The sequence below is a fragment of the Charadrius vociferus genome, unplaced genomic scaffold, assembly GCF_000708025.1.
Source record: "Charadrius vociferus isolate BGI_N301 unplaced genomic scaffold, ASM70802v2 scaffold1215, whole genome shotgun sequence".
Taxonomy (NCBI): Eukaryota; Metazoa; Chordata; class Aves; order Charadriiformes; family Charadriidae; genus Charadrius; species Charadrius vociferus.
The window spans coordinates 162,643-188,274 of NW_009648537.1; the positions used below are offsets into that span (position 1 = coordinate 162,643).

General features: G+C 48.3%; 1 protein-coding gene across 1 annotated transcript in view; it reads right to left on the reverse strand.

Moving 5' to 3' along the window:
* Positions 1-25,632, reverse strand: part of PPP6R2 (protein phosphatase 6, regulatory subunit 2) — a 78,711-nt gene that overhangs the window by 47,412 nt on the left and 5,667 nt on the right. The window contains exons 2-4 of the mRNA XM_009885859.1: positions 11,861-12,106; positions 4,032-4,218; positions 3,172-3,309 (exon numbers count right to left, since the gene is read on the reverse strand). Of these exons, the coding sequence (XP_009884161.1) occupies positions 3,172-3,309; positions 4,032-4,218; positions 11,861-12,087 (552 nt within the window). The 5' untranslated portion in view covers positions 12,088-12,106. The remainder of the gene's footprint in view (positions 1-3,171; positions 3,310-4,031; positions 4,219-11,860; positions 12,107-25,632) is intronic.

Genomic DNA, 25,632 nt, shown 5'->3' on the forward strand with positions numbered 1-25,632 from the left:
GGAGCTGGACGGGCAGAACAAGCGGTAAGAGGGTGGAAGCAGCACTGCCTCTTTCTGTGGCAACGCCAACTTCCAGTGCTCGTGGAATTGCTGGCCCGGCTTCACTTGGCACCGGGAGGCAAATGCTTGCGCCAGGACAGTGAGAACCTCCACCTCCACCCTGGCTAACATCACCTGAGCAAGGCGTAGGGAAGGCAACGCCAAGCACACCCTTTAGAAGGTCCATTCAGTAGAAAGCAGAGCAGAGGACGGAGCCACCAGCACTGTCCGGCTATCTCAGCCTAACAATCTCTAAAATGGAAGGCCAGAGAATTAGACTCGTGGAACTCTCAAGGAGTCTCTGACTTACCAGGTCAAAGCGCCAATGTGGACATCAAATCCCTACGGAGAGGTGCTGTGGGACTTGTTACGCAGAATATGATTTTGTTTAAGTTAAAGCTCAAGACATCATCTTCATAAATCCGACCCTGTAAAACACCGCCTTTCCAGACAGCAAGAAACATGTAACGAACCAAGTGAGGTTCACAGGAGGACTTTGCCAGCACAGCAATGTCAAGTGGAAGAGTGGTCTTTGCACACCCCGAAGTGACGTACCCTCGATGGCAGTGCTTCCTAGTGAAAACGCTGCTCCTCAAACTTCATTTCGACAGCAACGCTCTTAGCTTTTGCTAAGTCACACAAACACAAAGCAGAAGGCATTTGATTGTTCAGATGACACTCACATTCTGCATGGGAAGCAGCTGGAGCGTAGCCTGGAGACCCCGACGCAAGGTCTCCTTAGACACTGTCCAGCAGCGGAGTACACCAGTACTCGGGAAACCTTAAAATATTAAGTTTAATTGCTGTCACTGTGCTACAAAAGTAATTGATAAACAGCTAGCCAAAAATCTACAGCGCAGAACGTCTATCCAAAACAGTAGCTACTGGGTGGAGGAAGGTGTGCAGACAGGGAAACCCCTGAATATGGCATTTAAAGACACCGCAAACACACGGTGCTGTCAGGGAATGATATCTGCACACAGTGCAACATACGGACAGAGCAACCAACCAACTGGGAACTGTTCAACAGAAGATGGCAACACATGGGAGCTTATAAGACACAATATATAAGAGGTTAATTAAACGCACACGAATGAAGAAGTGCAGCTCAGGTGCAGATCATGAGACAGCTGGATGCCGCTCTGCTGTTGGATAAGAGGTGCCACGGTCTTATGGTTACCATCTACTACACCGCGACCGACCACGTTCTCCGGAATCCAGCAGTTAGGAGGGGGAGAAGAGTGGCTAAGCAGGAGTGAGAACCTGGGAATATCAGCCAAGTGCAGCTGTACGAGTTCCTAAAAAGTTAATAATACTTTTCCTCTTCCTAAAACTCAAAAGAGCTTGATACCTCTCTGCGATGTCCGACATCCCAAAGAAAGATGAAGGCTGCTCTGCAACAGCGAACAATTCGCAACCCTTCTGGCCGCTAACTGACAGACTATTTTTTTCCTGATGCGATGAAAAGCTAAAGCACTCCATGAAGTATAACTTTTATTTCTAATACCTACCAAAAATCGAGGTTGGAAATTAACTTTTCTGGAGACTTAGTTTCTGAATGTATTGCCACAATTGTTGGTAAGTGGCTTCTCTAAACATTCAATCCCAAATTTCAATATTGCTACTACTTTCTGTTTTTCTGAGAAGTCCTTAAGCCATCAGATTTTTAAACACTTGGGGGTAATACTTACATTAAGATTATTTGGAAAAAAAAACCCACTTCAGGAGCCCCTGCAGTGCCACTTGATATCTTCAGTTGGTTTTCTTTTTTTTGGTTTTGACTGCGTGAAATCTTTAACAGGTGGAATTAACCTGATTAAAACATTCCCCATCCAGATCCGCCTGTTTATGGACAGTTAATATTTGGAAGCCTGGATATTTGGGAGTTTCCTAGGTGGAAGCCATCCATCCAGAAGAAACACTACTCAGTTAAAATGCCGTTACGTCGCATTACTGCAGTGTCTGCTCAGCACTGGTGAGCCCAGCCTGACCCCAGTATCTTGGTGGGTCTCACCAGCGCTGTGCAGAGGGGAGCCATGGCTGCCCTCACCCCTCCGGCTGCCCTCGGGCCATCACCGCCCGCGACGCGGTTGGGCCTTCGCTGCAAAGCTGCTTCCTCTTCCAGTGAATGCTCCACCATCAGTTCATCTCTTGAAGGCTTCTTCCTCCCAGCTCCTCTCTTGGTATGACTCTTTGGTGTCTAACCAACTGAATCGCTCACTTTCCTGGCGAAAACCGAAGCCCTCCCTTCACGGGTGAACGGCCATACAGGTCGGTAAGGATCGATTCGTGCCTGTCGTTCCTTCCCTCCCTGTACCAGCGCGTCCTGTGCGACGCACCGAAGGGCTGAGAGGAGGAATGGAGCAATGGGACTCATCTATCCTGAGTCTCTGCAAAGAACATTTCCCTCCTCAGCTACGGGGTGGCCAACGCTCCGGACGAGGAAGACTCAGGCAGCCCTTCTTGACAAACACATCAATCCTGCTGTGGGCTTCCGTGACTCCAGCACAGTTTTCCAGCCGGCACACGGCTCTCCTGGGTTACCGAGAGGGAGCTACGGTAGGCAGCTTCTCCTCCACTCCTGCACATCTGCCCACTAAAGCGGGGCTGAGGCTGCCTCACCCAGACTGGGCTACGAAGAGAGAAAAACTCGTCCTCCCTGGAAAGCAAACTAAGCGCCTCAATGGGGTATTTTATCAGGCTGCCTATTACAGAGGAAGGGGAAGGAGGAGGTACAGGATATCATCTCCAAAAATCACACGCACGGCGAGGAACTAAAATTACTGTCCCAAATGATCAGTCTGAAATTCTGAACACGGGGAAAGATTAAAAATTCCTTTGCCAGAGCTCTACAGCAAAAGCAGCTAGGGTAAACAGTGGTTGCTATATGGAAAAATGAGTCGAAAATCCTTCGCTGCCAGTGACCGCACCAGGCTTGCTCTGCCGTGCGAGCCACAAACAGGCTGAAGTACCCCAAGTACCCGACCTGCAGACTCACTAAGGAAAATAGTTTTCAGAAGAGTGGATCCGCTCTCAAAATAAACGACAAAAAGAATCCTATTTCTTTAAGACCCAAACAAACCAACCCCCTTGTTCCCAATCTCGCAAAGAAAAGCCGCGGTAGGTTCTCACATTCAGCACTTCCTGCCGTAGCGTGGCGGGCTCCACACAGCTGATCAGACGAAGCAGGAGGTCCATCATTGCTGACGTATCTATATGCTTTAGCACCAGGCTAATAAATTTGTCTTTTTTCCGTAAAAATGCGATCACCTAAAAACAAAAGCGGCAGCATCAGTTGCAAGTACAACACGCAGACACGGCACACAGAGCTCCCTGGGCTTCGCCCTCCTGTCTCCGCCAACCACTCTTGGTGCGACTAGGCTCCCAGGCGGAGAGACCCTCCAGAGAACACGAGGAGAGAGCAACGTTTTGTGTTTCAAGGCAATATTCAGTCAAATCTTTTTAGCTATCGTTTCTTTTCTCTATGCCACAAAGAAAGCCAAGCCCACAGACATACGAGCATCGAGAAGCTGGTGAAGCTGGAGAGTTCCTCATTCCACTGAGGCTCTCTAACAGCCTTCATCTGAAAAAACAACTTTGAATTGGGACACACGTATTCCTAAAACACTGTTCAGCTCTTGCTCCCAGCACCCCTTTTAGAGGCATGAGACTGAGGTGTTGTTCGTGTAACGAGATGATTCTGCGCAAGGATCAAAGGATGCATCAGTATGCCGTAGTATGAAAAATAAAGCTTTCGCTGTGGCACAGGAATATCCCAGAACTATGCGAGATGAGCTGGCACCTCTCTCAACCGAGGAAGTCCAAAGAGCTTTTCAGAGCCTACATTTCACCTCCACCCTCAAAGAGCACAGCGAGCTATTTTTCAACTCTACAAATACAATGAGGTCACGAGGACAGCGATGCTACGGCCACACAACACAAGGTTAGCAAATTGATTTGTGCTTACGCATCAGGACAGATATCATCACTACCTGTTCCGTTTTTCTTGCAATGAGATTCCCAATAGTCTTACTGAAGAAACTGGCAAGCAAAGGGTTCAAAGGAGGCTCGTGATCCAAGAAGTCGTAGAGGATGTTCAGCAGAGTTTCATCCCCTCCGAGCTTGTCGTTGATCTGCGGCACGTCCGAGGTGAGCAGCTCACAGGCTGTGTTTGGATACCTGGAAGGGCAGAACCAGAGCAACTAAGGGTGAAATGAAAACTCTCAGGAAAATCTTCCCTCGTTAAAGTTAGAAAGAGGAGGAGCATGACCCTTCCCGAAGACGGGGAAAAACCAAACCACATGAGGAACAAGGGTCATCTCCATTAATGGCACATTTGAAGGAAACACTATTTCCATGTGTTTTTTTTTAACCACGGAATTGTGCATCTCCGCTGCCTCCAAAGTGCAGTTAGTTCTGATTTCTGAAAGTGATGCTTCATCCGTTTCAATGCTCTTACAATCTCTTACAATCTTTTAACATAAATCTATTTGCACAACTAAAATTAACCCCAAAATTGAAGGTTGATTTGAAGAATGCATATTTTAGCATGTTTCTGTAATGTTTCTGAGAAATTATTCGTTCCACTACTGCAGCCGAATTACAAATGAGCATCGCTTTTTTAAATGAAGAGGAGTAGAAAGAGACAGAACATTACATCTAACACAAAACTCCTAATAAATGAGCATACACTATGTACAAGAGCAAGCAATTCATAGCCCACCTTCTGAGTTTCAATTTTTCAGTAGTGTCTGCAATCTCTTGTAAAAATAACTTGTTTTTCAGGAAACATGACTGTGCCTGGTTTAGACAATTTTGCTCACTGAAATCAGAATATGAAGCTGTATTTGACAGCTAACGGAGTCCTTTTTTGCCTGACCTCGTTTCTTCTTCTTCGAGGTTGTGCTTTTCGAAATACGTCACGTTTATGAACAGAAAAGCTAACAATGTGTTCATAATTAATATTACTTTTATAATTAGACAAAGTCTCCAATACCAAAGTGCATACGTACAAAGCAATAAGCTAAAGTCAACACAAAAAAAACCCGCTTTTTGGGGACTGTCAGCTATGCTAAAAGACTAAATTCCTTCGGGTTGAGGCTGCACACGGGAGACAGCCGTAACGCAGCGCTGAGGGCACTGCTCTGCACCGCCCCGAGTCGCTGCTGGCACAGCCACCTCTCTTCCAGGCGCCACAGCACCGAGACTCATCTCACTATTTTTTAATTTTTTTAAAACCTCATGTCAGTGTTCCATTGTCAGACCAGTGTCTTACTTCCACGTTCCAGCTACTGTCCATCGACGAAAAGGGCTTAAGGGAACTCCTTCGAAAAGGACCTCTCACCATCACCAGAAGGTACTGCAACCACAAACTGCAGTGCGGCACCGCTGGGAAATGCAACCGAGCGCTGAACTTCAGCACCGTTTTCACAGGTTCAATGACGTGTATGATCCTGGAGTCAGAAGGCAGCTGGACTATATTTTTAAACCATGGTTTACTCTTACCCCGCTAGTTGTTTAAAGGCCCTGCCAGGGCGCGCTCGGCTGCCGCAGCAGTTCTGAGCACCGAAGTTCCCGCCGAGCGCCCGTTCCTACCCGTGCCTCCTCATGTACTTTCCACTTGTTATCAAGTGATATAGATTAAAAACAAACCCCACCCTTTACAGCTTGAGCATCTTCTGTCTGTAAGCAGAGCTAGTTACCTTTTTTTTTTTCCACCCCCCAAAAGCAAAAAGAAAATATGCTCTGTACTTAAAAATCGGCCGACGCAATGAACAACATCAAAACCCCTCCAGCACAGCCTGGCTGCAAACGCATGTTCGTTCTCTAAGTAGCGCATTCACCTCCCAAATAAAAATTGTGCCATTCCGTAAGACACAAACCCAACACATTTCCCACTTTCAGTAATTATGAAGCTCTACTGCTTTTTGTAACTTTAGACACAAGTCAACTCCGAGATCGTTACAAACCACTCCTGTAGTGATACGACCGTTTCTACATCACAAAGGGAATACCTTCAGCTCTGCACAACAGTGAAGCCGAAGCAGTATTTCAAGCGGCCGCAGGAATTTTTCCCAGCCTTACTCTGGAAGGAGAAGGCCGGCAGCGGGGAGCGGGGGAGACGGCCGGGCGCCTCTCGCGCCTCCACCACCTTCGCAGCAAGAGCGGTCAGCCCGTAACAGGATCTGGGTTCCAGCACTCCCCTGGTTTGGGTTTTTCTCTTTCCTAGCCAAAATTGGATTTCTGCTCTGAACCTCATTAACAGAAAATCAAGAAGAAATCTTAACAGCACCTCCCGAATTTGAAAGGGGACCCTCTGCTCTGCGCTTTGATCTGCACTTCCCACGCAGAGCGCTGAAGGGGCCGGCAGCGCTCCGTGCGCTACCGAGCACCTATCGGGAGGAACTGGGAATTACTGTAGGTCTTTGGAAATTCCAGTTCAGTCCTTGGAGCGACGAGGCGGACACACGGATTGCTGGAAATCACACAAAAGGAACAGAGAGGAAAACTATTGTGTCGTGTGACTTCACAGTACGCTCACACCTCAAGTCAGCACGTCTGAGCACGCCAGCGTGTAAAGAAACCGCTAGGACCGTCGTTGGGTCACCGGGAAAGGACGATCTTTCAATTGACCCCAGGTGGCTGTTGCTGGTGCGCGCTCCTCGTCTGCGGGACCCACAGTGCTCTCTTCCACCGCCCACCCGCTGCCCGTTCCTCCTGCGGGTTTGCCTCAGCCGGACCCGGGAGTGATGTCCGTGGGGCTTCCAGCCCAGTGCCACAGCTTGACCGGCAGGACGCTCTGCTGGCCCGTGGCTCTTCCCCATCCACAGCTTGACCTGGAGCTTTCTTTCAGCCACGATGCTTTCAAGAGCATCACGCCATGTCCCCCTTTACCCTTGTCATTGTTCCTGGTTTGGTTTTGTTATATTCATTGAATAGAATTTTTATTTTGGAAGAAATTCCACACCTCAACCTCGAGAATTTACGCCTTAATTTACTCATCGCAGTTCCATTTGGTTCTTAACAAGGAAAATACTCCTTGCCCTGGTAGCATGTAACGGGTGGAGAGAAGTGTTAAAGGACAGCCATAACTTCTCCAGTACACGCACCGAACTGCTGCGTGTAGAGCGCTGCGCTTTCCATCACCAACGCACACTTTCCCTGTCTACTGAGTGTTTCCAGCATACGGCCCACGAGGACTCCTGCGCCTTCATCAGGGCATAAAAGTTGATTTGAAGCCCGTCAAAGCGCGTGTGGAACTCGGGCCGTCAGCCACTGCACCATCAGCACTGCCTGTATTTGCTGGGACACTGCCCGGCCATGTAACATCACAGCGTCTTTCTACCTTGTAATGAAACGAAGTAATTTGGCGTTATCAACTTTCTGCATTTATAACTTATCTCCCCCGCTTATTTCATGTGTGAATATATCAAACCGCACAAAATTTGGGAGTGCAAAACCAGAGCTGGAACTGGCCATTCTTCCCTCATCTGTATTTCTTTTCTTTAAACAGTTACTGATTGATGACAGAACCCTTCTCCGTTATCCCATGACAGCTCGTTTTCAACACTCTCTGATACAGGACCTTATCTTGTCAGGGCTGTACTGACGCCACATTCGGCATATCACCGTTCTCCACGTGTTTCACTGACTCCATCAAACTCCGGTCCTGACCTGAAGCCTGAGGTCCCTCTACCAAAGCAGGACGGTGGATGGCCGAGAGCCCGCGGTTAGAGAGCTGTCTGCGAATCACACTGCTACCCCACGGGCTGTCTACGTGCACAACGCAGAGGGGCCAGATTTACTGGCTCACGGACCCTTCTTAAGAACTGGTGTCCTTTTTGCCGCTTCCATTCCACTGGTTTTAAGGTTGACGAGGTGAGCAATTTCATATTTGAGTTCCTTCAAATCACCGGGGTGAACAGCAGCCACTCCTAACAGTTATCCTACTGATTTGGTTCTGCAGATGCTCCGATTTGAGACAGTTCCTCAGACTATTCCCCTGTAAAGACAGACACCACTTGGGAACCTCCGGAGAAGTCTCTGAAGTGACCACCAACACAGACAGTCCAATTAGATTATCTGCTGTAGTCCTCTCTTCCTTTTTACACTCGGGTCGCCCACCCGCCCGGCACGTTCTCGGAGAGGTTTCCTTATTTTGAGGGCTTTAGAGTATCGGTGGTTTTGCCTTTAGCAAACTGCTTCTCCAAATCCCTTCATCCAGCCTCACAGCTTAACTAGCCACAACATCCTTTTTCCATATCTGGACACAACTTCCCTTTCGAGAGGATGTACTTTCACCTGCAATGGGTTATTTGTTTTTAACCAAGCCAGGTTTCTACATTAGGATTTTTAAAAAAATCTTTGTAATACAGGCTCTGCGTTTACCATGAGCCACTAAAACGCTTCCAGGCCAGTCGTGAACTTTTTACCCTTTCACAGACCCGTTTACCCCCTAACTAGCCACCTCGTATTTATGTAGTTCCATTCCTAAAAGTCAGAAAAACAAACCCCAGGTCCACGATAATGCTGTTTATGTCTTTTCTGCTCCTACGCGGATGTTAAATCTGAGTACATTATGGTTACTATTACAAAGTGATTTTACAACAGTTATGTTTCGTAGAGCCCCCAAGGGTACACGAAGAGTTATTTCTCCTTTTTCTGGCCCATTGCTCCATGCCAAAGGCATTCACGATTCCTAAAAATTCACGCACCGTGCCTCCCTGTGATATATATGCTGTCGACAGGGGGATAATGAAACCTCTCGCTGCACAGCGCGTTCTGCTCTTGCAGCCTTAACAGCCTCCATGTCCCACGCAGTCGGATCTTTACCCTTTCTACTGGAGCACAGTATCCCACCCCACGGGTTCCGATCTCACGGCCGCCGCGCTCTGTCCCCTGCAGCCCACCGCGACACTACCACAGTCTGCTCTGCCCTTCCCGTGAGCTGCGCTCTCCACAGGTTTGTTATGGACAATCCAAATAGTTAATACACGTCTCTGATTGCTACAGGTCTCCGTCTGGTTGCGGAGTTTCGCGTGCTGTGCTTAGACGGGGATTCACTGCTGAGTTTTCCTCTTTGCAGTTTCCCTGCTGACCTTTATGAACTTCCATCCCAGCGACGTTTCAAGAATAAAGCATTCTGATGACTCCATTTCCACCGCATGCATCACTCCGAGCTGCACGTCCTTCCAAACCTACCAAGTTTCTCCCCTGTTTCAGTTTAAAATCTTTCATAACTTTTTCTTAAGAGCCAATAAATTGGATTCCATTCGGGTTTAGACAGACTCCATTCTTTCTAATTAGCCTTTATTTATGCCAAAAGCTTCCCCAGTTTCTAACAAGCTGAATCCCTCTCTCCCCTCTCCAGAGCCTCACCGTGCTTTGAAAATGCTTCTCTGCCCAGTCTACCTATGGTACTGCAAGCGTTTCCAAAAGACTACCTCGTAAAGATCAGCTCTATTTGCCCCAGCAAGCAGTCACCACGCAGTTCTCATTGCCAGCGCAGACTCCCTTCTCTCTCCGTGGCGTATAACCGCACTCCCACCACGGCACCGCTGCCTCGAGCGGGCACCGTACGGACCGCGCGTACAAGAGGAAGAAGATACGATACGCCGCCACCATCTGACGAAGAGATCGGAGAATGCGACTGTTACCTCAAGGCCTTGCCAACACAAGACTTACTCTACCCTGCCGGCGAGCTCTTCCCACCAGCACCCACCTTTGTCGGTGCCTCCTCGCAGCCGAGCTGGCCCGGAGCTGCCCAAACCACGCGCTGCCCTCAGCAGCTGAGGAAAAGGCACATGATGCTGCACGCGAAGTTCAAGGACGTCTGGCAGCAAAGGCTCTCCCACTGAGCTTCCCTCTTCTTTTCGCTTTGCATTAAGGATTTTGCTTCTTGAGAAGTTTTTGTTTGTCCCCACCTTTCCTTAATGTTTGGTTAGATCAGGTAAAGTGTTCCACTTCCACCCTTCGGCACACAGGATCAGAGACATAAACCCTCTTCTGTCGGCAGCCACAGAAACCTCAGAAAGAACAAGACTTAAAAACACGGCCCGGTTAACTAAAGCAGCGTTCTGCAGTGACACGGAGAGTGTATGAATTAGTGCTGGTGTGGTACTGGAATTCCTCATCCTCTCCTCCAGCAAAATACACCCAGACCCCAGCACAGGACCACACGCCTTGCACCGCTCCGCGCTCCCTCTGCCCGTCAGCTCCCGGCACTGAGGAACGCATCGCCCATCGTCTTCCCCCAGAGGTCTGGGTTTGAGCGGGGCTCAGGGCAGCCGTGCCAAGAACCCGGTAAAGGACTGCGCAGCGCAGCGCCGGGTACTCCGACGGCGTGCAGGGGAGGGACAAAGTCCAAAGACTGCCCTGCGCCACGTCCCTGGTTTAAGAGCACCTGTACAAAATCAGCATTTGTAGGACAACAGTGTACAACTAACGCTCCTGGTTCCTTCTGGTAATTCACCTTTCATGGCAGAGGCCTTGCAAAAGCAGCCGTAAAACACTCAAAGTTACTACATAACATATTTCTTGGCGTTCCTGGAAATAGTCATAGAATCATTGAATCGCTGAGGTTGGAAGGGACCTTTAAGATCATCAAGTCCAACCGTTCCCCTATCCTGACAAAACCACCTCTAAACCACGTCCCCAAGTACCACGTCTGCCCTGTTTTTAAACACCTCCAGGGATGGCGAATCCACCCCCTCCCCGGGCAGCCTCTGCCACTGTTTGATAACCCTTTCCATGAAAATTTTTTTCCTAATATCCAATCTAAACCTCGCCTGGCATAACTTGAATCCATTTCCTCTCGTCCTATCGCTTTTCACCAGGGAGAAGAGGTCAGCCCCCCCCTCGCTGCCCCCTCCTGTCAGGGAGCTGTAGGAGCGAGAAGGTCTCCCCTCAGCTCCTCCTCTCCAGGCTGAACACCCCCAGGGCCCTCAGCCGCTCCTCGCAGGACGTGTGCTCCAGACCCCTCACAGCTCCGCTGCCCTTCTCTGGACGCGCTCCGGCCCCTCACCTAAACGTAGCTGATCAACTACTTCACCTGACAATAAACCTCACCACCACCACCATTTCTTCAATGGATTTCACGCAACAGCAGCAACAACCGACCCTGACCCATTCCCACACTGACAAACTTGCCAGGTTTTATTTATTTATTTATACACAGAGCAAGCTTTTATTTTTACATAAACTTCGCAAAGAAAAACAAACTTCCCAAATCCAAAATGTAAATATTTTCAAGTATACATCTAGTTAAAAGCGTATAAACACAACTTGCTATGAGAACCCAACAGATGTAGAGTTCCCCCGGGTAAGAGAGAGGCTCTTTAGGGAGTTGGGCCCTCTCCGTAACTCCACGGACACGGCAATCAGCGGGTCTGCACATGCAGCACGCTGAAAATATCACATCTTTTATTCACCGTGCAGCTCACTTTCTCTTGTGGGCTTGACTACTGAAAACCAACGAAGCTCAGAAATGTGCGACTCGGAGCAGAATGCTCTTCGCTTGCAATTTGGATAAAAATACACTCAAGGTACTTTTGACATACTGATTATTTTGCTTGCGAAGTTTTGAACCAAGAGCAAGAGGGTGGGTTTTTTTTCAGACAAATTCAATGTTAAACCATTAAAAATGAAGAAACAAGCTTCTGAAAATTCACTAGGAATAACACAGGGCTGTGAAATATTTCATGGAACTTGAGAGCCTTTTTCCCAAGACTGAAAAGGCGACATCCACCTCGCACCAGAGCATTTCCAACATCAAGATCGCTCATTCAGCTTTCTTCGTGTAGGACAGAAAACAAATACCTACTTGAAGCGGACCTTCTCCTCCATATCCACCGGGGGCTCATGTGTGATGAGGTTGACCAGCTCCTCCATGCAGTGCTGCTGGCAGAGGAAGTCCAGCAGCTTGCGGTTCTGAGCCTTGCACTCCTGTAAGATGTCATCTTCGTCCATCAGCTCGTGAAGCGTCACATCTTCTTTATCCAGCAGCTTGTCCACATGCGATGTTGTGTTCAAATCAAACTTCCAGAACATGTTGATGGGACACAACTAGCTGTAACGCAAAAGAATACGAGTTACTCTTCCATCTTCGCTGTCTCTCCCTCCTTTGCAATTCTGAGCGTTACACCTTAACACAGCTGCTCGCCAGCTTGTAAAAATCAGTTCGGTTCTGTAAGCAAAATCATTAACTTTTTGCATCAGCAAACTAACACGACTTAGACGACAGCAGTACGATATCAACAATGGACACAATAGACGCATGAACGAACTACAACTGCAAGTTGGCTGAACTAAAACCAAAAGAGCGCGTTCCTACCCGAGAGGCCCGGCCGGGTTAGAGCGGAGGCTGCCCACCGCGGGGAATCCCCGCCACGGCACCACCAGCAGCTCGTGCCGTAGGGTGCGGGGTTTTTTGCATTATTTGGATTTCAGAGTCATGCTCATCGGCCATAATTGCAACTGTCAGGGATTGACGGAAGCGGAAGCAAGGCCTCCAGCGCGCACACGACAGCAAGAGATAGACCATAACTGGAAACTGGAAACCCCCCAACCTGCTGGACACTGCGAGCTAGAATATGCTATAGATCTCATCAACACCATAAAAGTGCAAAACTGTGAGCGCTCTTTTGTGGGACAGAAGAGTATATTTTGTTTACCAGAAACAGAAACGGGCAAAAGGGTACTGCAAATCAAATCTAGAAATAGAAACTGCAGGAACGGCTTCCCTTTCCTACACGTTGGGTCTCAAGCCCTGGTAAATACTTGCTGAAAGCAAACCCTCCTCACCACCTCCTCCCCTCACAGCAAGTTTCACGTGGACATTTTACATCCTCCCAACTAAATACAAAGGATTTTGATGCAGTTCTTTGCAAAAGTGGCAAACGGAGATCCTGCATGTAACAAAAACTGACAAACTATTAAAGAGCAACTTGAGCTGGAGACCAGTCCCACAAAAACCCAGTAAGGTACCCCCACGGCCAGTGACCCAGTCCTGCCCCGCGTCTCCTGGCAGAGCGCGGGGACCCCCTGCCTGAGCCCGGTCCCACTGATGTCCCCTCTCTGCATCGGCCGCACTTCGCGGGAGCCTCCAGTGGGCCCAGACCCCTACGCTGGATTGCAGATGAGGTCTCACCACCACCGTGTGTATTAGTAAGAATATTCCCCTTCAAACAATTTTCACTAGACTGCTGCACTTTGTGTCACTCCTTTTCATCCCACTCCCACCCCTGACGCTTTTTCCTTTTTGTTTTCCTGATTTTTCTCTCTGTGAGCTCTATTAATTAGGGATTTCCAGTTAGCCTCCCCAATACACTTCAACTTTTAGAACAGTTGTTAATTATACCAAAACAAGACAGTGTTCAGACTATGCCTAAGAAACTCTTCCAGTGGTCTTCCTCCTGCTCAGCATTTTCTCTGCCGTTCTGCCCTTTCCCATCCCACCTCAGGATCACCAATTCACCACCGCTCCTCGTGAGCCACAGCCCTTCACAGTCCTGTGCCGGCTGTCGGACCAAATACTTGAACCACCTCCCCAAAGAAACCAGACCTATGGAATTTTTCAGTTAGAGCATCAGCTGCCAAAGAAAGCTCAGATTAGTTTGGCGCAATTTAAATGACTGATTTGCATTTCATTTTTTATTGTCAAATCTTTTACTGTTCCTTACAAGGAGCAAATAGGGAGTGATCCTCATTCTTCCCCAGCAACGCCTTCAGCACCTTCAGAGAGCACAAGATAACTCCAGTTCCTCACCATTAGACGTCCGCACTTCACAAAGCAGCAAAGTCGTTTAGCTGAGAATTTGAGTGCAGCCTTTCATTTCTGGCTCCCGTTTAGCGTTTCAGACCAAATTCTTGCCCAGACACTGTCTCGCCCTCGCTCACCCCCCTCGGCTCTGCGACACCCGCAGGAGCCCAGCGAAGGGAAAAGCCGGCTTCCGACGGAGGGAGCCGCCACCGCCGGGTCTGGCGCCGGGCAGAAGGTCAGGGGCGTCGTGTCACGGGCCATGGGGTCAGAGAGGGTCTCAAGAAATAAACAATCATTAACGCTAAAGAAAATAACAGGGTAACGGTTATTGCCCACTGACAAAGGGGATAAGCATCGCTCAAACAAGACAAACCTTCTGCGTAATAACACCATTAAACTAGAACACATTTTATAAAGTGAAGCAAATTGGATGGGAGATGTCAATGTGCCACATTCCCAGATCGTCTGTATATAAGCGTGTGATTTTACACAACAGGATCACAAGGCTTTTTTTAACCTAACCCACATCACTATTTCTGCAGCAGCAGGAACACTTGCTCCAACCATTCAATTTGCTTTTTCCAGCACCAAAAAACGTTACCACGCCTGATCTTTTGGCAGTTCCACTGCTTGCATAACTATATCTAAGAAGGCATTTCGAAATTATCCTTTTTAAAAAACAAAAAGGAAACATCCCTTTTTCCCTCCAGGTAGGTTTGCTGAAGAAGGGGGCACAGCTGGGCAATTTAAAAGGCTGTGTACAGACCCTGATTTTTTAATTACACGGTTAAATATCTGGGTCCCTTGCAGTGCATCTTTCACACTGAACCTCCAGCTGAAGGGGTCATAGGAACTACTAAATGAAACAATTTTTAATTTATTTTTACTAAGTTACTGACATGCATTCCCTGCCCTACCTCAGTTCACGGATTCTCCACGCGTGCGTGTACGTGTCTAAGGAGCTCTAAAAGAAAAGGGATTACCTTACATAATTAAGGTTAGTTTTTCTCTTGGAACAGCTCTGTTACCCAGGGTGTTTGATAACGAACGCTTTGGAGCTCCACTCGGGGCTTCAGGTTTTGTCAGAGAGAACTTTTCTGTTTCAGAGAGGTTTCTTCCACATCAACATAATTCTTTCTTTTAATGTCTTTATCTCAGAGATGTAGAAGAAATGAAGAAAACCTTTGCAGGCTTGTCTTTCGCCACACCGCACCGCTGATCCGACGAAGCCCCGTGCGAAGGCGTTGGTGTTGCCAGAGCAGATGACAAAGGCAACGCTGCAGCCACGAACTCTCGGCCACCCGAGTACGTACAGCCTGCGTAGGGCCCGGCTGCCCACAGCCCTCCTGCCCACCGCGCTTCCCCGCCGGCAGCGTGCCGGGGCAGAGCCCAGGGACACGTTACAGGGAAGGACCAGCACAACCAGGAGCCTGGTCGAACATCAGGGCATGGAGTGCCAGGACGAGGGGGAATGGCTATAAACTGGAAGAGGGCAGGTTTAGATTAAACATTAGGAAGATTTTCCCTGTGAGGGTGGTGAGGCACTGGCCCAGGTTGCCCAGAGAGGTTGTTGAGGCCCCATCCCTGGAGGTGGTCAAGGCCAGGCTGGAGGTGGCCCTGGGCAACCTGGGCTGGGGGGAGGTGTCCCTGCCCACGGCAGGGGGGTTGGAACTCGATGATCTTCAAGGTCCTTTCCAACCTAAACCATTCTATGATTCTATGATCAACGCCGAGAAACCCATTTTATGCTGACAAAGTTCCTTTTCACCATCAGGGGGCAACCACTTCTAGTCAGACCTGGAGCCCCCCGTTTCTTGGAAAGCCCCCCAGGAGCGCCCCGGCTGGAGGCTTCACTCGGGACAGCCCCCGGCCCATGGCAGGGGGCAAAGGGGGGGCACTGCCCAAGACAGCAGCTCACCCACACCTCCCGTCCTCTGCCCGTTCCCAACAATCCTCCCAATGGCCACATGTGTCAGTTTAGGCTGATCCCAGTCTTTGGGGAACTTGTGTGTCTGCGTGTCCCCCCAAAAAAGCAAAAATATGGCAGAAAGAGAAGCAATTTCTAATTCGAGCTGTTTAACTCAACAGTATTTGAAATTTAAAAAAAAAAGGAAAAAAAAGGGAAGTTAAGCATTACCGCACCAAGGCAGAGCTTCTGCACCCGCCGTTCGGCTACCCAAAAATGCACTCCAGGAACTGAAATTCTGAGTTAGGAACAGACATCTGAATTTCCAACCTACGTGACATTTCTGTGACAGTAATGCTGTTTGGCTGTATAGTGTGTTCGTTACAAACTGTTCTTCAGATATTTTTAACTAACTATGCTTAGTTATAAATTCACCGAGCGAGAAGCTGGCATAAAAGGCCTTAAATTAAGAATGTTTGGGTGCCCAGTTAACCCAAATACATACATATTCCATACGTATATGTGGAATACACACGTAAATCTCACTTTTCAGATTCAAACCCATTACAAATCTGTCAATTCTACAGTTTTTATGCATCTGTAGGAAAAGCTGTCTGACCCCCAGGAGCCGCGCTGTGTCAGCCGTCCCTAGGCAAAGGCGGCAGCCCTCTTCCCAGCACCGAGCAGGCAGGTCCCCTTCCCAACCTCCTCCTTCAAACAGGGGTTGAGGAGAGCTGCTGAGGCGCTCGGCCTCTCCCCTCCCTCTAGAAGACACCGATGCAATTCCCGGTGGCCGGGGACTGGGAGCAGCCGGACCGGGACTGGGAAGGGAGGCTGCCCCACGGCAGCCACTCTCCCACCAGGCTGCCCAAAGCACACGCAACAACACGAGACTCTTCTTCTTCACCCTCACTCCGGCCAAGAAAAGCTGCAGGTGAGATCTGGAAACGATTGTTCATGGCACGCTGAAACCAACAGGTAGGGCAAAGCAGGTGTCCAGGCAATCGAGTGAGGTTTTGTAATCCACGTAACACCTCAGCAAGCTTGAAAGTGGAATGGTACCACACACAGAAAACCCCAAAGAGCCATACACGCCACTTCAGGACCAGCAGAAGGAGTCATGACCTACAGCAGCCAGATGAGCCGTCCTGGAAGGCGTAAGAGAGACAATACGCTGCTCTAACAGTGTCCGTAGGGCCCGAGTACAGCGCCTCTGGAAGCAGAGAGGTACAGCAAAGTACCTGCAGAAATCCTTCTTATTCTTCTTCGCATCCCTTGCCGATGCATTGAGACTTTGCAGACTTGGATGATTCAGAAGAGCTTTCCACCCAAACATCAACACACCCAAGACCATGGTGCTTGCAGCCGACAGGGGGGCCAAGGGCACACCGTACCCATAGCCAGGCAGCACCAACCAGAGAGAAGGGTGGAGCTCTCCATGAAACCCAACCATCCCATTTGCGGAACCAGCAGGATACGTACACGCCTGCGTACAACACATGCTGATTCCAGTATTTTTGCATGAAGCACATGCAGTCTTCTACAATATGCAACGTAACTGCTGCAGCGCATGAAAATACTGTGAAAACAGGTATTTTCTGGCCCCTTGAGGTCCAGGAAAAAGTTCCACATGATGAAAGTTGCACCCCTATGAATGTTCCATTTTGAGTTGTATCAAGAAACAAACTAGTGTAACTATAACATCATAAAAACCATTCATGATTACTTTAAAAACCACTGATAGTCTAGAAAAGTAACTGCCGCATTCTGCAATGATTAGCTAAATTGTTTTCTTTAATCTGCTTCACTGTAGGTACACCATTGTAACTACCAAGGCACTTGTCCTCTACGAGCTGGGAAGAGTTTGCAGAGCGGCACTCATAAGAAATGGGATCTCCCCATAAAGGACGTGAGCTGCTGTGAAAAACTTCTGCGGTGTTAATCACCAAAGCGCAGTTCATCTGACGGGACCAACCACAGGAAACTCAAACCAGAGTAATCCACCTACCGAAACGGCGCTACGGCCTTGCAGAGCCAGGAGCCCGGAAGGAGCAAGCCCTTTCCTTCAGCTTTAGGATACAAATCCACCTTCTTTCTATAACTCAAAAAGTGCACTTCACCTCCTTTCAAAATGTTGATAAGAAAAAACACCTACTGAATAACAGGAAACGGGCTACGAGAAACCAAAACCAGCTATAGAGCCGCTGAGTATCATGGGGCCAATAAATGGTAAATAATTTCTTCTTGTGATACATGACTCACGAAGATTCAACACCATTTCCTGTTTATGCCGTCTTTAAAATACCGACTTAAGCTTGAGGAACTTCTAAATAGTAAGACATTAATAAAGGTAAGGAATAAGAGGTGACTGCACAGCAGAAGAGGTAGATGAAGAAACAGGAATATGAAAGAGTATCTTAATTTCTCCAGCAATTTATGGATTTGCACACGCCAATAAAGAAAAAAAACCCAGGAAGTTAAATCAAACCAGGGGCATCTTAAGCATCTGATGGCAAAAAAAAAAAAAAATAATGCAGATTTCCCAGACGAAAGACCACAAAGAAGTGGATGGTAACTGCCAACTTTAAACGTTTCCAACTATTAAGCATTAAAGAGAGCTCTGTTCTCCAGTGTTAGGCTCGGGTGGGGGTGGGTAACGCACCTTCTGAACAGCCGGACAAAACCCGGGCTCTCTCAGGCCTTTCCCCCAGCGCGAACGGGAGGGCTCCCCGACGCTGGAAGGCACATTCCGCTCCCTACTGCAAAAGCTGGTGCTGGAAAAGGCGGCGGTAAACAGACGCGCGTAGGGAAGGCGGCAACAGGAGGTCAGGAAATGAAGTATACTCTGCTCACCACAAGCGTCCCGGTCACTGCCAACGCTGAGGGCGCGCAGCAGTAACTGAATGAGGACAACGGCAGAAGAGGTCCTCTCCAGAGCCTGTGCCTCTTCCCCAGCAGCTCCAGCACTACCTGCTGGTCAGAGCAGCAGAAGGAACATCCTCCCTACGCTGAGTCGGGGTCTGCATTGTTTCCTCTTGCGGAATTCCTGAACCTTCTCACAGAGCTCGCCTTGGTCTTTACGTCCTTTAAGGGCAAACTGCTTTCTGCCTTCATTCCTTCGTTCCTGTTGAGGAGTCCCAGAATACCAGGGCCTCAACGGCCTCTGGTACCCCCCAAAACCTACCAACATGAGTGTCATGATCATCTTCAATATCCAACGAGCAACCCCACCCCACCTACACCTGTACGGTAGCAAAGGGGAGGGAACCCTACGAGGGAGGAAGGCACCACCAGCGGTGCCCCCACCAGCAGGAGTGGAGCTGCGCCTTTCAGTGCCTTGTGGAGCTCGGAGATTTGCAAGCCCAGTTCAGCCAGGTGCATTTCGTTTAATATGTACATCTGTAGAAAGGCTGATGAATGGCTCTCTTCTCCAAAGAAAACACACTTTTTCCACAACTTTGACTCTTGGCCTTATGCCTTATTGATGCGATACCATCTCGTGGAGAGTTTCAGTTACCCAGACACAGAACAACCAAGACGCGCTAAAGCCTGCTGAGAGGGCTCAAAATTTATTAACCTTTGAATAGGTCCCCACCTAAGGGCAGGTTTGCTGTACAGCTCTGGCAGATTCCAACAAGATCCGTTATTGACATTTCTGATCAGAAAAGCAATACAGCCCATCCATACGGTGATCTCTCCTGCCTTCTTTCCCTGATAATCACTGACCTCCCATACATCTTCCGGGCACAAGTAGTAGTTGACAAAACGGACCGGAACAGAATAATCGCTTCATCAACAGAAGATACTGAATCTCCATCAGGTCATTCTTCTTCTCTTGCGCTTCGACTGTAACTGCTCAACTATTTGACCTTCATCCCTTACTGAAGAGGACTTGGGCTTCAGGTCTCGAGCAACCTTTGAGCGATGCTTTCCACAAAAGCCAGCGGAGTCAGGAGACAGAGGCCAAACACGAAGTCAAATCAGTATGGAGAGGCATTTCTCTGAGGTTTATAAAAGTCTGCTACACAAACATACACCAACTCATTTATGGTCGCGTAACAGATACTACTGCGCTTCCTTAAGCCTTCTCAGTATTTAGGGTTATTTATTCTATGTCCAGAAATGCGTTAGAGTATAATACAAGACTGCACGGTGCTGGGAGTTTCAGGGATATAACAAGTAGTAACATGGCCAAATGCAGGAGTGTCAGGAGCAGCCCCCTGACCTCGAGAGCTGAAGGGACGAGAACGCAGTCAGGAATTGGTTTGTATAAGGACCTTTAATGGGAACAAAATCCTGCAAACTGCTATATTCCAACAAACCGCTTTTCCTTAGGTCTTGATGATGAAATAGCCCATGCTGCCATTAACAGCAGCGTGGTAGTTTTCAGTGCGAAAGACCTTCCCATTCTGAAGCAAAGTGAGAGGGAAAGGTTTGTCAGATGAAGAATGCCCATTTTTTTTCCCCTCAAGTTGTCAGTACATAAAAGTTAGGGGTGGATTTCTGATTTAACCTTTGGTGACGCTGCAAGGATGCGGCTTCAGTGCTGAAAGCACCTTCAGGCACTGTCGGAGTTCCCCAACTGTCCTTCTGCAAAGCCTTTGCTTACCCTGCTCTGAAGCTACCGCTACTTTGCATCAGCTCCCTCCGGAAAGGGGGGCTTCGCTTCCCAGGCACGCTGGATGGGCTTTTGGTTTTCCTACCCTCCATACAGGGCTGCGAAGGTACAGAAGTGCTCATTAACTCTGGAGGCGAGAAGTCAAACGGAACCCAAACCTCAGCTTCCAACATCAGCTTCTGTCTGATGACGGTCTCCCACTTCTGTCAGGGATTTTCTTGAAATATAGAAACTTCTTTGGTCGGGATTTCTTTATTTCTTGGATCTTCTCAGAAAAAGCAGAGCACGGCCTCAAATAGCACCGGGGTGCCTTATCCCTACCCACAGAGGAAGCAATACGCTGCGTCAGCCCTCACCGAGAGCAGTGCCCCCGAAGCACAGGACCCGGGCGCTGCAAAGCAAGAGCGAGCCTTTTCTGCAAGCGGCATCACCCTTCTGTCAGCATTTCTTCACCGGTACTCTTAAGTCACACCTGAAATCTCATGTTTGGTAATTATCAGTGAGTACACCCTACGAACACACCTCATCTTTTTAAACCCGTTTGGGCTTGCAATTGAGAGTGTTCTCTCACCTTAAACCGTACCAAAGTTTCAAATTGTTTGGAAAAGTACTTTTTAAACCAGCTGTTTTGAATTCACTGTGTATCACTCCTCCTCCCACCCATGCCAAGTTATAAAATACAACTGCCGCATGTTCACTTTCTCCATACCACCTCTCACAGACACGGAACAGAATACAAACTGGTCAAGCAACACCCATCAATTCTGAAAAACGCATTAGCTATTAAAAGCAGAAGAAGAAAGTAAAGTATAAAGGTAACGCTGATCACAAGGCTAGAGTGCAGTACGCCAATAATTTTATCTGTTTACAGAGATTACATTATGTACACTAAAATCGCTGCTTTAAGTTGAAGTTGTTTAACAAGTACATGCGGATGGCACAAGTTAAGAAGCAGGATAAGTTAAAAACCTCGAGCTCTATACAGCTGATGAATTACAGCAAAGCTGCTCAGAGATGATTTTTAGGAAACATGAAGCCGGAAAGCTATAATACAGTTTTTTCTATACATAAGAAGTTAGAGTTAGGTCTGTCTTTCTTTCAATCTGATCTGTACACTGAAACACTCTTCAGAAAACTTATTTAAAAACAAAAGTGTGCAAACAAAAAGGAGCATTTGGTCAAAGATGATGGGTGAGGTCCCTGGATAAACTCAAGGGAGAGAATAGAGACATAAGTGCGTTTTGGACCATAACTAAATGGCTATCATTCAAAATGAATTTGAATTTTCTCATTTCACTAACCATATTCAACTATTTAGTTGTCATTCTTTCACCTAACCTCGTGCCACAAAAAGCTTGTTCCTGCCACGGTTCACTTATTCTCCCCATATTTAAGTTTCCAGTTTTGTAAAAGCGGGGAAGTCCTGAGCTGCACAAGGATGTTGTAGAGATTAACAGCTGCGAACAGCTTAAAATAAGCTTTCCATAACTGGGTGTTTCTTCACCAAGCTGTTATCCCCCCCACCCGCCTGCCTTTACGTGTAGCCGAGGCAGAGTTCACTGGAGACACCAAGAGGCTGCTTGCAGCCATGTAGATATCCAAAACAATCCCTGTTACACAGCTTCTCGAGTTTCACTTTCCCTCCTTAAACAACAAGTTTAAAAAAAAAAAAAAAAAAAGAGCTAAATCAGAATATGAGAATACGAGGATAAACATGTCAGGGTCAAGGTTCACATTCTTGCTGCTCAAGATAACTCCTGCTGGTTTTCTTTTAAAGCTGCTTCTAGCTCTTATATTTGGGGGAAAAAATTAAACGTGCTCATTGCAACTGCTACAGCGAGGCTTGTCCAGTCTGCCAGTTCCAGAGGCGGCAGGAGAGTGCCCACATCGCCCACAGCTAGCCAGGGGGCACGGCACTGACCCCCCTGCTCCCGCAGGAGCAGCCCGCGGGGACCAGACATCCTCACGGGCCAGCAGCGCAGGGTAACGGGGACGGAGCTGGCAGGAGGCCACCCATCAGCCGGCCACGCTGTTCATACCCTTTGCGAGGGACTCCGGGCCTTTTCCCCAGTGCTTGCATCAGCTGGGAAGCGATTACCGGTACTGACCTGTAACTCTTCCCAATTGTCTCCAAATTACATCCAAGAATCACTGTTGTTCACACTTAGCTTTTGATTCAGGTGTTGTACAGACGTAAAATAAGAGACCCAAGCTGCTTATTTTCAAGCAATTAACTCCACCGTGGCTGCCCAGCTCACACCCAGCTGCAGGTTATTTTATCTGGGCAACCAGTTAGCCCAACAGCTTCCCTAAGATCATGCTGTGATTTACACCCGAAATAACCTAGGTGTACCTTCAGCCGTAACACATAAGCAGCACTTGCCCTGTCCTCTGCATCTTCACCACCGCAATACCGCAGAATACACAAAACCCATCGCTGAAAGGCGGCTACGGGGCAAGAGCGGAGGAGGGTCTGCTAGCCCGGCCGGGCAGGAGCAAAGCCATAGGGAGGGAGAGCCTGACGGCTTCCCACGGGCTCTGCTGTCCCCCAACCGTCACCTTCGGTGTCAAATAAAAATTCACGATTTAGCTCCTCCCTGATTTGATCTCTCACTTCTGTTCTTGCTTGGAGCAAAAATAAGACTTTTAGAAAGCCAGATGTGCTCCGTCACGGTGCAGCAACAAGCCAGGCCACCGAAGGCTGCCGCCAGCCGGCAGCTCCGACGAATCATGCCGTTTAAAAAAAAAAAAAAAAAAAAAAAAAAAAGACAAATTTCATATTACAAGCCACAGCAAGAAACACACCAGGTTCAAAACAGTTTGTAGAGAAGAGAGATGTGATTCATTTCTGATAATGAAGAGCTTTTAAGGAGGGCAGGTGCCTCCCAGCCAGGCAGGGAGTGGGGACCGTTCCTTCTGCAGGCGGTAGGAAAGATGGGAGAGTGCTGCTGAGCGGGTGGAGAACAGGGGAAAAAACTGAGGAGAGGTGCCCAAAGGTGCTACTTGTTTGATATGTTGATGGACCTGGTGCAGCGGGTCCAGAAGAGGGCCACGGAGATGATCTGATGGCTGGAGCAACTCTCTGATGAGGACGGGCTGGGAGAGTTGGGGGGGTTCAGCCTGGAGAAGAGAAGGCTCCGGGGAGACCTCAGAGCCCCTTCCAGTGCCTAAAGGGGCTCCAGGAGAGCTGGGGGGGGACTTTTGACAAGGGCATGGAGTGATAGGATGAGGGGGAATGGCTTCAACCTGGAAGAAGGTAGGTTTAGATTAAATATTAGGAAGAAATTTTTCACTCTGAGAGTGGTGAGCCCCTGGCGCAGGTTCCCTGGAGGTGTTCAAGGCCAGGCTGGACGGGGCTCGGAGCAACCTGGGCTGGGGGGAGGTGGCCCTGCCCAGGGCAGGGGGGTTGGAACGAGATGATCTTTACGGTCCCTTCCAACCTAAACCATTCTATGATTTTTAAATGGTAAGTGGATTAATTGTTGGAACTCTTTGTAAAGTCATCTCTGCCCCCTGTCTCTGGGAGTGCTGACCTGCGTGCGCTGGGGAAGGACAGTTGTGCTGGCAGCCCTGGCTGTCCCCACTGTCCCCAGACCTGCAATGCAGCCCCGCGACCTCCCTGGCCCGCAGGCAGGACTCAGAACATCCAGCCCTGAGGAGGCAGGGAGCGTCAGTCCCGTAATCCCACACAGGGACAGGGAGATCCCAGAATCACAGACTGGTGAGGGCTGGAAGGGCCCTCTGGAGCTCCCCCATGCCACCCCCCGCCAGAGCAGGGGCACCTCCAGCAGTGGCACAGGACGGCGTCCAGGCGGGATTGGGATGGCTCCAGAGGGCTCGATCCTTTAAATTCACTGCAATATTTAGAGCTACGGCATGAACTCCTACCTTCCCCAATAATTAATGTGATAGAAATAATGGTTTAGAAGTTGCTCTTCAAGGAAACACCCCCACTAAGCAGGCTCGGGGGGTTAAGTAAGTCTAATAAACCCTTCCAGAGTGACTGCATGATTTCCTTGTCCTCACGTCCAAGCTGTCATCCTTCCCGGCTCCTCTAAAAGACCATGGGAGATGGCACCTTCAGAAAACACAAGTCACCTCAGAGCTTCTCTGAGAACACGTATGCCTACCTCTGTTACCTGAAAAACAGAGTACATGCTGGCATCATATGGTAAAGTAAAATATATAAGCATAATTATCCCTCCAAAACGCCTTAGAGAACATATGGTATGTCAGAAAGATGCTCCAGTCCCCTCATCATCTTCGTTGCCCTTCGCTGGACCCTCTCCAGCAGTTCCCTAGATGAAATATTTCCTACATTTTCCCAAACAAGTAAAGTATCGCAGCCTTTCCATTTTATTATTAAAACTGATTAACTGTGTGAATTCAAAACTTGTTCTGCACTAAAGCACTGGTGCATTCGGGTTTCACACCAGAGGAGGCCCAAGTGCACAGCTAAAAAAAGTACCTTTCTCCTGGTGTCTGCCACATCTCAGGTCTCAGTACTTCAGCGGAGGCCAACAGTAAACTAGAAATACCTTTTGCTTTTTCAGGCGGCCATCTCAAAGCCCTTCAAAGCTGCTCAGATTATTTCTGAACTGCGGTATCTAATGAAAGGAAAAACCATGAAGATTTAAGGAAACAAGTTTTCTCTAACTCTGTGCTGCCATTTTTGAAGACTAACCGCTTGATGGAGAGCATTTCTAAATTTGATACGTGTGGAATTAAACTGTCATTCAAACACCTGCTGTTTGCCAACACCACGCTGCAGGAATTTTTTAATACTGAGAAGGTATGCAGAGGCTTCAGTCAGGCAGCGGCAGAACACAAAGCAATCCTGGCTGCACACAGCTTCTGGGGTAGAGGCTTAAAACCATAAAATAAAATAATAATAAAAAAAGATATAAAAATTTCATCTTACTATGTATGTTTCACAGTAATCACTACTTTTTGTCTTATTCCTTATACCCGCAGGATGCCAAAAGTCTCCTTTCTCCTCTGTGAGGCCCATAAGGACTGTTTTACCCCTTTTGTCTCACTTCATTTGTTCTGCTTATTCGCGATTTCCACTTTGCGGTCTGGATTTTATTTAAGTTAACAATTGTGAGGGAGAAGTGTGTCTTTCCAGAGCCTTCACCCGAGTACCATTCACTTTGGTGGAGGCACCTCTACCTTTTCTAGAAAATGTCAGGAGGAACCTGCAAAAATAATAGGGGATTAAAATTCATAGAATCATCGAATGGTTTAGGTTGGAAAGGACCTTGAAGATCATAGACTCTCACCCCCCTGCCATAGACAGGGACATCTCCC